The following is a 12,945-nucleotide window of genomic DNA, read 5'->3' as shown; positions in this document are numbered from 1 at the left end:
ATTAAAAATGTTTGGTTGTTAAGGGTTCCTTAGAGTTCTTAATTTTTTTAGAGTTCTTAAACGATACCAACCCTATATATATATATATATATATATATATATATATATAGGATCAAGATCATGTGAGAACTATTTTGTAATTGAGAACTTTGAGAATAATTTTAGATCACAAAAAACCCAATAATTTAAAAAAATCATAAACAAAAAAAAACGCAAAAATAATAAAGTAAAAAAACCAAACTTTTTATTTATTATCCTGGTTTCATAAAAAAAACGTCTAAGTTTAGCTAAATTTTACACATATGTATAATATGTATGTACATATTTTTTTTCATACACATATGTACAATTTAAGGTAAATGATAATTTACATATGTGTACATTGCGTAACTAGAGATTTAATGAAATTATACACATGTGTATAATACGATTTGTCTCTTTTTTTTATGAAACTGGAATGAAATCTAAGAATTTTGGTTTTTTTACTTTTTAAAAATTTTTGTTTTTTTCGTTATATAATGTTTTTAAATATTTTTTTAGAGGTTTTTCTTGTGTCTTAAAATGGTTCTCAAAGTTCTTATGTTCCAAATGGTTCTCTTAGGATCCTTACCCTATATATTAGGGAAAAGATCAAGAGAGAACTCTTTTTTAAAGAGAGAACTAGAGAACTCTTATTAGAGGGTTACTTTTGTAAATGTGCTTCCCAATTACATCTTACATTAGATATATCGTGAGAACCCCTCTGCTTCATCTTCCTCATCTCCCCTCAACAACCATTGACGATCGATTATCAACCATAATCATCGATTCTAACCCTAATTACGCACTGTGCAAGGCTTATCAAAGGCTTCTTCAGCAGCAACTAAGCAAGAAATTTCTGCAACACCAACACATACAATTGAGTAATTACGAATGAAATTTTTGGCAACACGCAATGCATCATGTGTCGGTTTTGGACTCAAAACAAATTTCAATTTTTAGGATATTTGGAAACCGTTCGGTTTTCGGTTTTCACAATGGGTTCGATTCGGTTTCGGGTATATCACCATTTGGGCTTGAACTATCCGGTTTGGTTTCATGGTTTAGGCGTTTTGGGCCTATATACAAGTTGTCCAAAATGAACTACAAAATATATTTAAAAAAAACTGTATGTCAAAAATAAATAGCCAAAATAAACTCTCAACCTGTCAATATAAACTGCTAAAATACAAGCTAATGATGATTCCATCAAGATTCCCAAACTTTATTTTGTTGGGTTTGGGCAGAGATCAACATATATGTAATATGTTGAATATATAAATACATATAATATTATTAGAATTAACAAACTTCATATATAAACATGAAAGATAACTCAAACTCTCGTATTATAAGAACAAAGAGAATCAGCTGACTATAATTAACAAACTTCTAGTATAAACATCAAAATATTATATATCTAAACCTATGGATATCATCCAAAAGTTATCAGGCCCTTTAATAACTCATGTTCCTAAATAAACTTACTTTAGAAGTTCAGAGTGAACCCAAATGTAATTGCAAATATATACCCACCTAGCTTATTTAAATATAATTTAAAAATAACTTAATAAAAATCTTATATGATATTAGAAATCAAAAATTATAAATAACTAACGTTTTCGGTCAGGTTTTATACGGCCATTTACAAGTAGAAACCGTAAGCCAAACCCTTCATTGTTATTCGAATCAGGCTCAAATAACCCGAAATATGAATCAAACTGAACTTAAATTTCGATTATTCAAATTGAATCCTTATTCTAATGCAAATCTAACTATTCTAAGTATCTCAAAGATTCCATTCGAATAACAAAAATTTGCATCATAACACTCTTATGGTATAGATGGCTTTCAAAATAATAAATTCGCCTCTGCACTAAAATCCTAACATTTAACCAAGGCACTAAATTGCTAAAGAATCAACTTCTTTAAATTCTTGTGGGATCTCTAACTTATTATTTCCGCAATGGTATCTATATCGTCAACTTTTTAAATTTTTTGTTTATCACACACAACATTTGAGCTTAAAGAATCAACTATCTGGTTAATATAATAAGAAATTATCAAATTTGACTTTGATTCACAACCCTTAAATAACCATTTAAAGCTATAAACTTTACCTCATTATTTTGCTCTATAAAATTTTTTAATAACCGCCAGATATTGATATGACCTAAACAAAACTGATCAAAAGTGAAATAGCATTTATCATCAATTACTCAGATTATTTGTGTAGAAATATATGCACATATCTAAGAGTTATTAAACTATTAAAGAGGTGTAATCACTTACAATGTCATCTAGTTTGTCAATCTTCACAACACTGAGACAAACTGAAAGAATTTAGAGCTTGAACAAAACTTAATAAAAAGTCACTAAATTTGAGAAATTAAACAAAAGACTTACATCCAATTGTTTTGAAGGGATTTAGGTCGCTTCTTCGACTTCCACAAAAACATGTTCACAGTTTTACAACAAGTTTATTATCCTTTTAACAAAAAATGGACATATAGAAAATCCCTAAGTTGGAGTCAGGAAGCCATAATCAAATTGCTTTGAAAGAAAACCTAAAAATCAGTTGAAAGATGCTAAAAAGAAGCAACAATAGAATAATAAAAAGCTAATTACCTCAAAGACCAGCGATATGATATTCTTCATGCTGCCATGGAATTGGAGAACTTGTAGAAAGTTGAAGATGAGGGTCGGTTAACCGAACTGGTGGTGGTTTAAAATATGAAATTTGGTTATGTGATTTCACTTATGTCTGATTGGTTTGCTTCCAGATCGAAATCAAGCATTTAGGGATAGTGTGAGTTTGAAGATGAGAATCGAAGAAGCGGAGATAATCATATGCGAAGATGAAGAAAAAGTTGTACCTTGTGTATTATGGGTAGTAAAACTCTTAATTTTAAGAGTTTTGGTGGAATTACCTTTTTGCCCTTCCTATAGTATTATAATATAGTATAGATATATATATATTTATTAAATATAATAAACAAATATTAATAAAACAATATTAAATCGAATAACGCGATATATCTTGGTAAAATTTCCCGAATATAAAAGCGGGTCGGATGATGGATATAAAATATTATATTGAAAACCCGAGTTGTTACACTGAAAACTCAAAAAATTGATACCAATTCAGTACCAGTATTAATTTGACATCAATACCTATATATGTTTGCGCATTCTCTAATTCACACTACCAATACCTGCACAGGTAAACTTATGAGGTAAATCAACATTATTTTAAACGATGACTTTCATTTTGTGTTTAGGCCACACCACTTTCTAATTTGGAGAGTCCTGTTGCTCAACTCTAGCATATTGTTTTAACCGGCCCCGCTGGCTTCAAAGTTTGACTTGACCGTTCCCCCGAGAAATCATACCGTCGGCTACCACTCGTGCCGCAACGAGAGCAGAACTCTCAAGCGTAACACACGGTGTGAAGAAAAACCGTGTAGGATCAGTATCCGAACTTACAACCTCGTAAGACCTAGTTCAAATCCTTCACTATAAGTATTCATTCAAAGTGACGTAAGTGAATATCAAACTTGAATCTTCACTGAAAAACCTAAAGCTTATGTTTCAAGTGGTGGATGAGGTAATAATTATTTCATGATTCTTTTCTTTTATATTTTTTGTATGAAAATAGAGAAAATCACATTTTAAACCAATAAATATATAATAATTTGAAATTGTATGGACATAATAACAGTAGATAGAGTATGAAGAATAAGATGAATTGATGGAGTGTGTGTGTCATAATAGTACAGAGTCAAAGCTGACTGAGTCTCTCAAAGGTATATCCATTTCCCATAAGAACAAACCTCACACATTCATCAAACCCTAACTCAATCGATCAAAATCACATCCTAATTTAATCGCCTACTCTACTCACTGGTAGTAAGTAATCAATCAACCCTCCATCTACACTTATATCAATTCATTCATTCGTGTAAATCACCTTAACTTCGCTACGGTTTTAATTATTAACTCTTTTATTGATCCGATTGTTAGGATTTAGTTAGTTTCACCTAGGGTTTTGTACTTTTATTGCTTTGTTATTATCATCTATTGATTGTGAATAATGGTTAACTTTAAGTTTACTTGATCGGTTACGGGATACGTGTCCGATTTTGAGAGGTTTTAAAGTGATGAAGTATACTTGATAACCTAGGGTTTCCGGTGTCGGCTAGTTTGACTAGTCTGCACTCGGAAGTGAACCAGCTCTCTGTAAGTGCGGAATTTGTTTGTTTTTTGGTGCATTAGTTGAATGCTTTGTGCGGTAGCCATTGGTTAAGGGAGTTGATTTGTTCATAAGTAATTTGTTTGTATTTAACAGAATTTCTTAGTTATTTAAATCCGTTAGTTTTTTTATTTTTCTGTTAGCCGTTTGTACTTTGTATTCGTAGTTTGTAATTAGGTTAAATAGCTATTTTTGAATGAGAATGTAATTTCACCCCAAATTCATTTCACTCAGAATTTCGTAATCTTCATTAGATTAAAGCTTTATTGTTAACTTCCAAGTGTGATTCATAAACTTAAGCTTACTCGTTTGCATTCAACAAGACCTCAAGAAGATTACATTGGTGTGTTAGTTTTCTGAGTAGAGTCTGAATACTGAAAACTCTTTAGTAATACGATGTTATTGACCATATGCAGCAATACTTAACTTGACTGTTGCAATGTGTTTGACATGTTCTTCATGCCTTTTTAATAGTTTGAATCTAATAGTATTAAGTTTGCTTATCCTTGAAAGAAACTGAAGCACTGAACACTATTTGAGGATTACGTGTTTGATCTTTATGCAAAAATGAATGTAGTTTTTAAGGAGACAAAATCAATGGATGCTGATTTATGCATCTTTGCAGGCTGATGTCACTTGGAGTTTGATAGTTCCCATGTTTTCTCTACCTTGTAATTTGGTGGAGCATTTAGATGGCCATTTCTTCATCGGGGCAAAAGCGTAAAATTCAAACAAGCAAGGTGCCTCTACTAATGGAATCAGAGCATGTGATTGATATAACAAGCAGCAATGACGCTTCCTCATCTAGGTCAACCCAAGCTAGACCAGCCAACGGGTCAAACTTAAGTCAAAACGAAGACACACCTTCAACTAATGCACAACCTCCTATATCCATTGCTAGAAGGGGAAACGGGAATGGTAATGGCAGACGTAGGAGCCCATTAAATTCTGGTTACTGGATATCTGTTGAGTTGGTTATTACAGTTAGCCAAATTATAGCAGCCATTGTTGTTTTGTCTTTATCAAGGGATGAACATCCTCATGCTCCCTTATTCACATGGGTTATCGGTTATGCTTCTGGATGTGTTGTAACACTACCTCTTCTTTTTTGGCGTTTTTATAACTGTAACGCTTCAACTCAAGAACCGTTGCAGGCCCGCCAAACTTCTAGTTCTGCCAGTCTGTCGGCTATTGCAACCTCTTTCACATCATCTTCAAACGGGGACGCTCACAACGCTAATGGTGCATCAACAAGGCGTATGACCATGGGATCATTGAGTGCAAGGTTTGTTGTTTCTGTTGATCTTTATTTTGATTTTATAGCACAAAAATCGCCTACATGTATTATAACACAATTATTGTAATGTATTGGATCAATGCTTTCTTCTTTAAAAAAATATGATAAATGGAGTGTGGTATCTCGTATTTTTTAGCCTGAAATATGTTTAAAATGAAAGGAAAATTGCCCTAAAACATGCGCGTGCATACACTTATATTAATATATTATATGAATGTTTTGTAGATGAAGAGTGAATAGAGTCATTGTAAGCTTGCTACATAGCGTCACTATAATCTCATACAAGTTAGTTGACAAGTAGTCAAACATTTACTTAAACCAAGTGTCTACTCAAGCGTTTACTGTTTTGTTTAATGATACCAACAACTTAATAACTGATGAATGGAGTATCACTTGCTTTAATAGTTATATTGGTCGATTTCTGTCAAAGTCAAGATGTTACAATATATTAATCCATAAATTGTGCATGTGCAGACATGTTATTTCATATGAATATTTTATAGATGAAGCATGAAGAGAGATATAAGCTTGTTACGTGTGCATAAGTGTCACCATACAAGGAATCAAACAAGAAGTTAATAGAACTTAAAAGAAAACACTGCTTTCATCCCATTAAAGTTGTGACACTTTTATAATCAGGAAGGCCCCATCAAAAACTTTTTAGCACCCATTTAAGTGAAGGTCCGAGTCAAAATGAACTATTTTGCCATTATAATCATCGGTACAAATAAGTTGATAAATTGCTGAGCATTTACACAGGGGTTATCAGATATGTTTCTAGTGATAGCTACAGCATAATAACAGATATAGGGGAGTATAAATTGAATTAACAAGTATATTGGTCATTTTCACTCAAATCCGAGACATTACAATATGTTGATTCATAGGTTGATATTGTTAACATAGAAACATGTTATTATTGAGAAATGTACATAACTGAGAAAAAAAAAACATGATGTTTGTTTATTTCAGAATGAAGGTTTTTGCTGAATACTTGAAAGTGGGATTGGATTGCTTTTTTGCAGTCTGGTTCGTTGTTGGAAACGTGTGGATCTTTGGCGGCCATTCTTCTTCTTCTGATGCTCCCAACTTGTACAGGTATGCCTGTCTTCCAATGAGAGGTGGCAATATTGTTGATTTGTTTCTGTAAAAAGCTAGAGTTAAGTGTCATTTTAGTACCTGTGGTTTGACCAACTACGCAACTTTAGTATCTATTCTTTATTTTGTGCAAATAGATACCTCAGTTTAAAAAAACTTGCATTTTTAGTACTTTATTTCTAACCCCGTCTATTTTTTCCGTTAAGTCAAGGATAATTCGGTAACATTGTTATTTTCTTTGTTTTTTTCTTTTCCTTTAAACTCTTGTATCTTGTAAACCCTAAATCCCCAAATCATAACATCAAAATCCAAATCTTAAATCCCTAAATATCTTAAAATTCAAACCCTATGATGATATGGAGAAAGGGTTTGGGGATTTAGGATTTGGATTTTGATGTTATGATTTGGGGATTTAAAGTTTACAAGATATAAGCGTTTAAAAGAAAAAGATAACAACAAAGAAAATAACGAAGTTACCAAATTATCCCTGACTTAACGAAATAAAATAGACGGGGTTAAAAAAAAGTACTAAAAATGCAAGTTTTTTGAAAATGAGGTAGCCATTTGCACAAAATAAAGAATAGGTACTAAAGTTGCGTAGTTGGCCAAACCACAGGTACTAAAATGGCACTTAACTCAAAAAACTAATTTTAAAGTAAACTACAAATTATGTTCTTTATGTATTAACCCAAATTATTAAATATGTCCTTTATAATTGAAATTACCATTCTGCCCTTATCATTTGGAGGACGAAATGTATAGTTCTCGCTAGTCTTATATTTTTTACTTTTTTTATTTATTTTATTTACTTTACATTTGTTGTTTTCTATTTTTCATCATTTTTATTTTGTCCTTTGTGGTGAAAAAATCTATTAGTTTATAATATTTAAGATAAGTTTATAAAATACAAGTGCTGAAAAAATAGAAAAAAAAAGAAAAGTAAAGTAAATAAAGTATAAACAAAATGAAAAAAATAAAAGATTAGTGAGAGTTACACATTTCGTCCTTTAAGGGGTTAATGGCAAAATGGTCAGTTAATAAAAGTAACCTCAAAAATTTATATTCTGTTAGGGTGGAAAGGACAAAAAACATGATCACTTTTCTAACCGAAGAAACTTCGTGTATCTTTTCCTTTTAAAGGACAAAATTTGTAATTTACTCCTAATTTTATAAACAAACGATATGAGAGGTGTAATGCACTAAATAAGTGTTTGAAAATTGAAATTGACACCTATAATTTCCGTCTTTTTCAGTTGTTTTTTCTTGTACTGATCTTACATTTTGGTTTAAAATAACAGGTTATGTATAGTGTTTCTTACATTCAGTTGTATCGGATATGCAATGCCATTAAACTTGTGCACCACAATCTGCTGTTGCCTTCCTTGCATTATTTCGGTTTTGGGATTTAGAGAAGATTTTGCTCAAAATCGAGGAGCTACTACAGAATCTATAAATTCTCTTCCTACATACAGATTCAAAAAAATCAAAAACACAAATGATAAAGAATCCAACTCAGATGCTTGTGAAGGCGGGGTCGTGGCTGCTGGAACTGAAAAGGAACGTACCATATCGGGAGAAGACGCGGTTAGTCCATGTTTTCTTATTTCTAGGGCCTGGGGGTGACAGTTGTGTTGGGTTGGCGGGTTGAACTGATGAACCGGACACAACCCATGTATTTCCCTAACACGGATACACGCAAAATCGAGTAACCTGAAAATGAGCATTGTAACCTATATATCTAAACGAGTCAGAGGGATGGCGGGTTGCAAATGGCTTGTAATCAAGTTGTAAACGGGTGGTAATAAATGTGTTAGACAGGTCATAAACGGGATCAACCTGTTTAACTAAAGAGGTTAACATGAACATGATCAGTTAATTTAAACTGGTTAGCCTGTTTAATACTTGAGTTAGACATGACAACCCAAAACTTGATTACTTTTGTATCGGATCTGTATTATATTGCGGGTCGTGTAACTCTAGTTTATATACTGAAAAACAGGTGTGTTGCATATGTTTGGCCAAGTATGCAAATGACGATGAAGTGAGGGAGCTGCCGTGCTGGCATATCTTTCACACTGATTGTGTCGACAAGTGGTTAAAGATCAATAACTCATGCCCACTTTGCAAGATTGAAGTGGGTGAGACCATTTTCAGTTCACTGGCAGAAGCAACTGCCAGGTTGCGACCTAGCCCTAGTCCCGGTATGTTAATATGAAAGTTTGTACGTCTGTTTGATAAGTGAATAATGTCTATCCTTATTCGTGTTCTTTTGTGGGACGTCAAGAGGGTGTTTTTGTCGTTGAAAGTATTTTATATGGTTTCACACGATTAACCTTTCAAACACGTTTATGTTTTGCCCTACAATATGGACTTTCACTAGTCTGACACCCGACCATGAGTAGTAAAGGGTAGCAAAATGCATATTGAAAAACGATCAAAACAAGTTCATGCCAAAACCAATGGTTTGACATGTGGTTTTGAAAGTAAAATATAGGTGTGTAATTGGCTTGAATCTGTTTGTTCACATTAATCCTTTTCTATACTAACTCACGCTTGTACAACACCACCGCTGGTAGAATACATGTACAATGCTTTTAAAGCACCGATGTTTTAAAAACCGGTTTTAACTTGTATCGGGTTGGGTTAAAAGATGGTACATCGGTTGTATTGGGAGAGGTTCAACCGGCTGAGTGAGTATACCCTCTGATTTTATATAAATATAATTTCAACTCAAAATTATTAATCCTAAATTAGTTTACCTGTTTTGGCTTTAAATCGCTATGTTAAATGTTTTACTTCTAATCACACAGCCTTGAAGGTTAATGTTATAAAAAATGGGCCGGTAATTACCAAAATGTTCTGGGGCTTAAAACCGGTATTTTAATAAAAACCGGTGGTTTGATGTTCAAACCAACCGTCCTAATTACCGGGCTCAAAATACTGGCTTCATACACAAGATCTGGTATAACCGGTTCAACACTTGCATTGTACATCCAACGGACGATGGACTGGCCAGACCGTCCAATGGACCATGGACTGGACTGCACGGCCACTGCTTGAAAGGACCGGCCGGTTCGTAAACGGTTTTTAAATCAAGCACAAGTTAGATGTCATAGTAACTTCACCACAAGCAGGCTTCAATTAACAGTCCCAAACTGAAAAATTACGCAACTATTTTTTCTTAACCCTTTATTAACATTGATAATCAAACTTGAATATGGGTTGTATTACATCTTTAGTCAAGAACATTATGAAAGCAATTAGAACTAGTTAAGAAACTGATTAAGCTTGGAAACGTTACTTTTATCAAAATTTGACAATTGAAAGGGACAAGTCATTTAAAAAAATAGATTTTAATTTCAGACTATTAACTATTGGCTAATAATCCTTACTAACAACTAACTAGTGGCAATCTAAATAAGAAATGAAAAGAAAATACATTCAACATTTACGGTTCGGTCTAGTTTCATATTGATGGTTTTTGTTTAAACCGCAAGCCAAACCTTTCGCTATGATTTGAAAATTTTGAAATCGACCGACCAAAAAGCATGAAACCAAACCGATGACTGGTTTCCATAGTTACCATGGTCTATGTTTCTCGGCTTCTTGCTGCATCGTGCGAGCAGGGGGCTATGCATTAGAAAGCAAATACTTGGTGTGAGGGTAAAAACTGTTCAATTTTAAGCGATACTATTGGGACTAAAGTTTCGCTCTGTCACACTCGTGTCTTCTTTTGTTGATTGCCATCATCTGTTCAAAATATGAAACCTCATTCATCGTCATCAATCTTCTACAGATAGCGGATTTTGGAAACCTAGGTGGCGGTGGTGGCAGCAATGTCTGGTCGGAGGCATGTGGTTCCTGGCAGTGTCAATGGTGAAATCGTTTCCAGCGATTTCTGATTCGGTGTATCAATGTGTTTCATATTTTTAATGGTGAAATCAGGCTAATTTAAACTTAACAAACTCATCACATAATCACATAATATCCGAATTCAAAAAAGGAAAAAAAAAAGAAAAAGGTTTCCAGCATTGATTAAACTAAATCTGCATTAGAGCATTGATAAAAACATACGTTCCAAACTAGCAAATTCATACCCAGATTCAAACTCAAGAAAGTGTACACATTCAAAACAAATTCAAATATAAATTCGAGTAAACTGTGGTTTTCATCCTTTTGGTTTGTCCAAATATGCGGTTTTAGTCCAATAGTTTTATATTTGCGATTTCCGTCTCTATGGTCTCATTTCACCATCAATTAAACCCGACCCCACTAACCCGTCAAGTCTGGTTGTTAAACCCATCAGTGTGCCCCTCACGTGAGGGGCAGTTTTGTCCCTTTTCTCCCAAAATAAAACTCAATCCTAATTTGCATGCCTCATCATGTGAGGGGCTAGGGTGTAGTATTTGGAAAAAAAAAGACAAAATGCCCCTCATGTGAGGGGCACACTGATGGGTAAAAGACAAAACTGCCCCTCACGTGAATGACACGCTGATGGATTAACGGCCAAACTTAACGGGGTTACTCTATAAATTCAAAAGGCAGGGACGAAGACCGCAGTTTACTGAAACTATTGGACTAAAATCGTCTGTCTTTTGCAAGTAAAATGAGACCATAGGGACGGAAATCGCAAAACTGAAACTATTGGACTAAAATCGCATATTTGTACAAACAACAGGGACGAAGACCGCAGTTTACTCTATAAATTCAAAAGGCAGTTCACGGACGATTGAACATTCAAAAAGATAGATCCAGCCCTTGCAAACATCGTATACTTGTAACCATGCAATAACAATGAATTTGATTTTGCATAAAGATATGCATAGTGCAAACTGCAAAGCAAGCGTCTGTCTTTTGAAATTATATTGCGCAATTATAGATACGTAAAGGTAAATGGAGGAGAAGCTAGAGTGTATGTTCTTTAAAAATTATATTGCAAGCTGTGCTAGCTGTTTATTTTTCTTAAGAGTATGAATAAACTCAATTACACCCATTATTGATTCTCTAGATATGCATCAAATTAGTCAGTAGAGCACAGTTTAATAAAATAACTCATTCCTTATGTGATAATGTAAAGAATATGGTTTCCTTTGAAAATCAAAAATATAATTTTATTGAACAATCAAAAATCGTTACAGGTACAAGTAATAATCAAAACTAACAGTGAATAACATGAAAAAGTATTACACTGGTTATCACAGATTATTCAAGCTCCATGCAATAAAGAAGATATTGACCTGCAAGCCATGGGCGGAACCTTATTAAGGGCGGGTTTCATAATTTTGAAAGTAAAATAGAAAGAGAGTATTTTAGAAGGAAATAATTATATGAGAGTTGCAGGTTTCATAATTTTGAAAGTAAAAGAGAAAGAGATTGTAGTGATTTAGGAAGAAGATGAAGTATGCATTGGAACTTGGAGAAAAAAGTAATAAATAAAGTTGTGTTTTTTATTTATGTGGGTTCAACTTCTTCTAAATGTGGGCTCATAACATATTTTTTTTGAGGTGGTTTGCATAAATATGCTTTTAGGTTTTAATAAGTATTATGTTTCCTTCATATACCTTCAATATAATATGTAAAAATTGTAATTTTTATTTATAAATTATTCGCCCCCCCAGTTGGTTGTTCAAGTTCCGCCACTGCTGCAAGCTGCTGGTTGCGACAAGTTTATGCAGCGGACCAAATCAGAACTGAATGATTGAAAATAGTTGATAGAGGAAGCAGCTGGTGTGTTTGTAAAAAGAGAAGTCAGAGGTTGTATTCGTGTGTTGAACTCTTAGATAATGGTTCATTTAAATACCCAAGAAGATGAGCATGGTCAAAATGTGTACACCTTAACTTCCTCAAAATAATCCAATCAGCCCCATTTTAATTGATTATTTCAATAGATAAGGAGCTACCACTTAATTCAACTCATTCATTTAGCACACTTATAACTACTACTAGCACGTAGCTTAAGTTAATTAAAATACTGTTCCTTTTTAGCATTTAGTTACAGTTTTTAAAGCAATTCATCATTCCAGCCAAAAAGCAACATTTGAATGTTTTCAATAAAAAAGAAGATTCAAATGATTTTGACAATGACCAAACTTCAAATCCACAAATCAAGAGACATACATTTTTCAAGAAGCGTGTCAAACCTTAATTCTTGATCAGTTTAGTTAAACACATATTTTCCAGGAAACTTAATATCACCCAAAAATACCTACAACTTACACTATTAGTTGGCAAATGCAGTATCACCGAACAGAAACGTACTAGTCAACTATTGCTATGGCTA

General features: G+C 33.3%; 1 protein-coding gene across 4 annotated transcripts; it reads left to right on the top strand.

Annotated features, from left to right (window-relative positions):
* Positions 1-3,794: 3,794 nt before the first annotated feature.
* On the top strand, positions 3,795-9,025 carry LOC143552785 (E3 ubiquitin-protein ligase At1g63170-like). Of its 4 annotated transcripts, none has more exons than XM_077042925.1 (5): positions 3,795-3,927; positions 4,896-5,555; positions 6,540-6,665; positions 7,964-8,249; positions 8,665-9,025. In XM_077042925.1, the coding sequence occupies exons 2-5, from the start codon at positions 4,963-4,965 to the stop codon at positions 8,878-8,880; spliced, it is 1,221 nt and encodes a 406-aa protein (XP_076899040.1). In that variant the 5' UTR covers positions 3,795-3,927; positions 4,896-4,962; the 3' UTR covers positions 8,881-9,025. The 4 variants fall into 4 exon arrangements, with proteins under 4 accessions (XP_076899040.1, XP_076899042.1, XP_076899039.1 ...); XM_077042927.1 differs by having other exon boundaries at positions 3,802-3,824; XM_077042924.1 differs by having other exon boundaries at positions 3,810-3,924.
* The last annotated feature ends 3,920 nt before the right edge of the window (positions 9,026-12,945 follow it).

Source organism: Bidens hawaiensis, unplaced genomic scaffold, assembly GCF_021521415.1.
Source record: "Bidens hawaiensis isolate Kalapana, Puna unplaced genomic scaffold, B.hawaiensis_p1.1 tig00017037_1, whole genome shotgun sequence".
Lineage (NCBI taxonomy): Eukaryota > Viridiplantae > Streptophyta > Magnoliopsida > Asterales > Asteraceae > Bidens > Bidens hawaiensis.
This window is presented reverse-complemented; position numbering and strand designations above follow the sequence as displayed.

Bases quoted from the DNA above. Each gene is read 5' to 3' on its own strand.
- LOC143552785 (XM_077042925.1), top strand. From the start codon at position 4,963: ATGGCCATTTCTTCATCGGGGCAAAAGCGTAAAATTCAAACAAGCAAG. The intron at 5,556-6,539 runs GTTTGTTGTTTC...TGTTTATTTCAG, and splicing joins ATGGGATCATTGAGTGCAAG to AATGAAGGTTTTTGCTGAAT. The intron at 8,250-8,664 runs GTTAGTCCATGT...ACTGAAAAACAG, and splicing joins CCATATCGGGAGAAGACGCG to GTGTGTTGCATATGTTTGGC.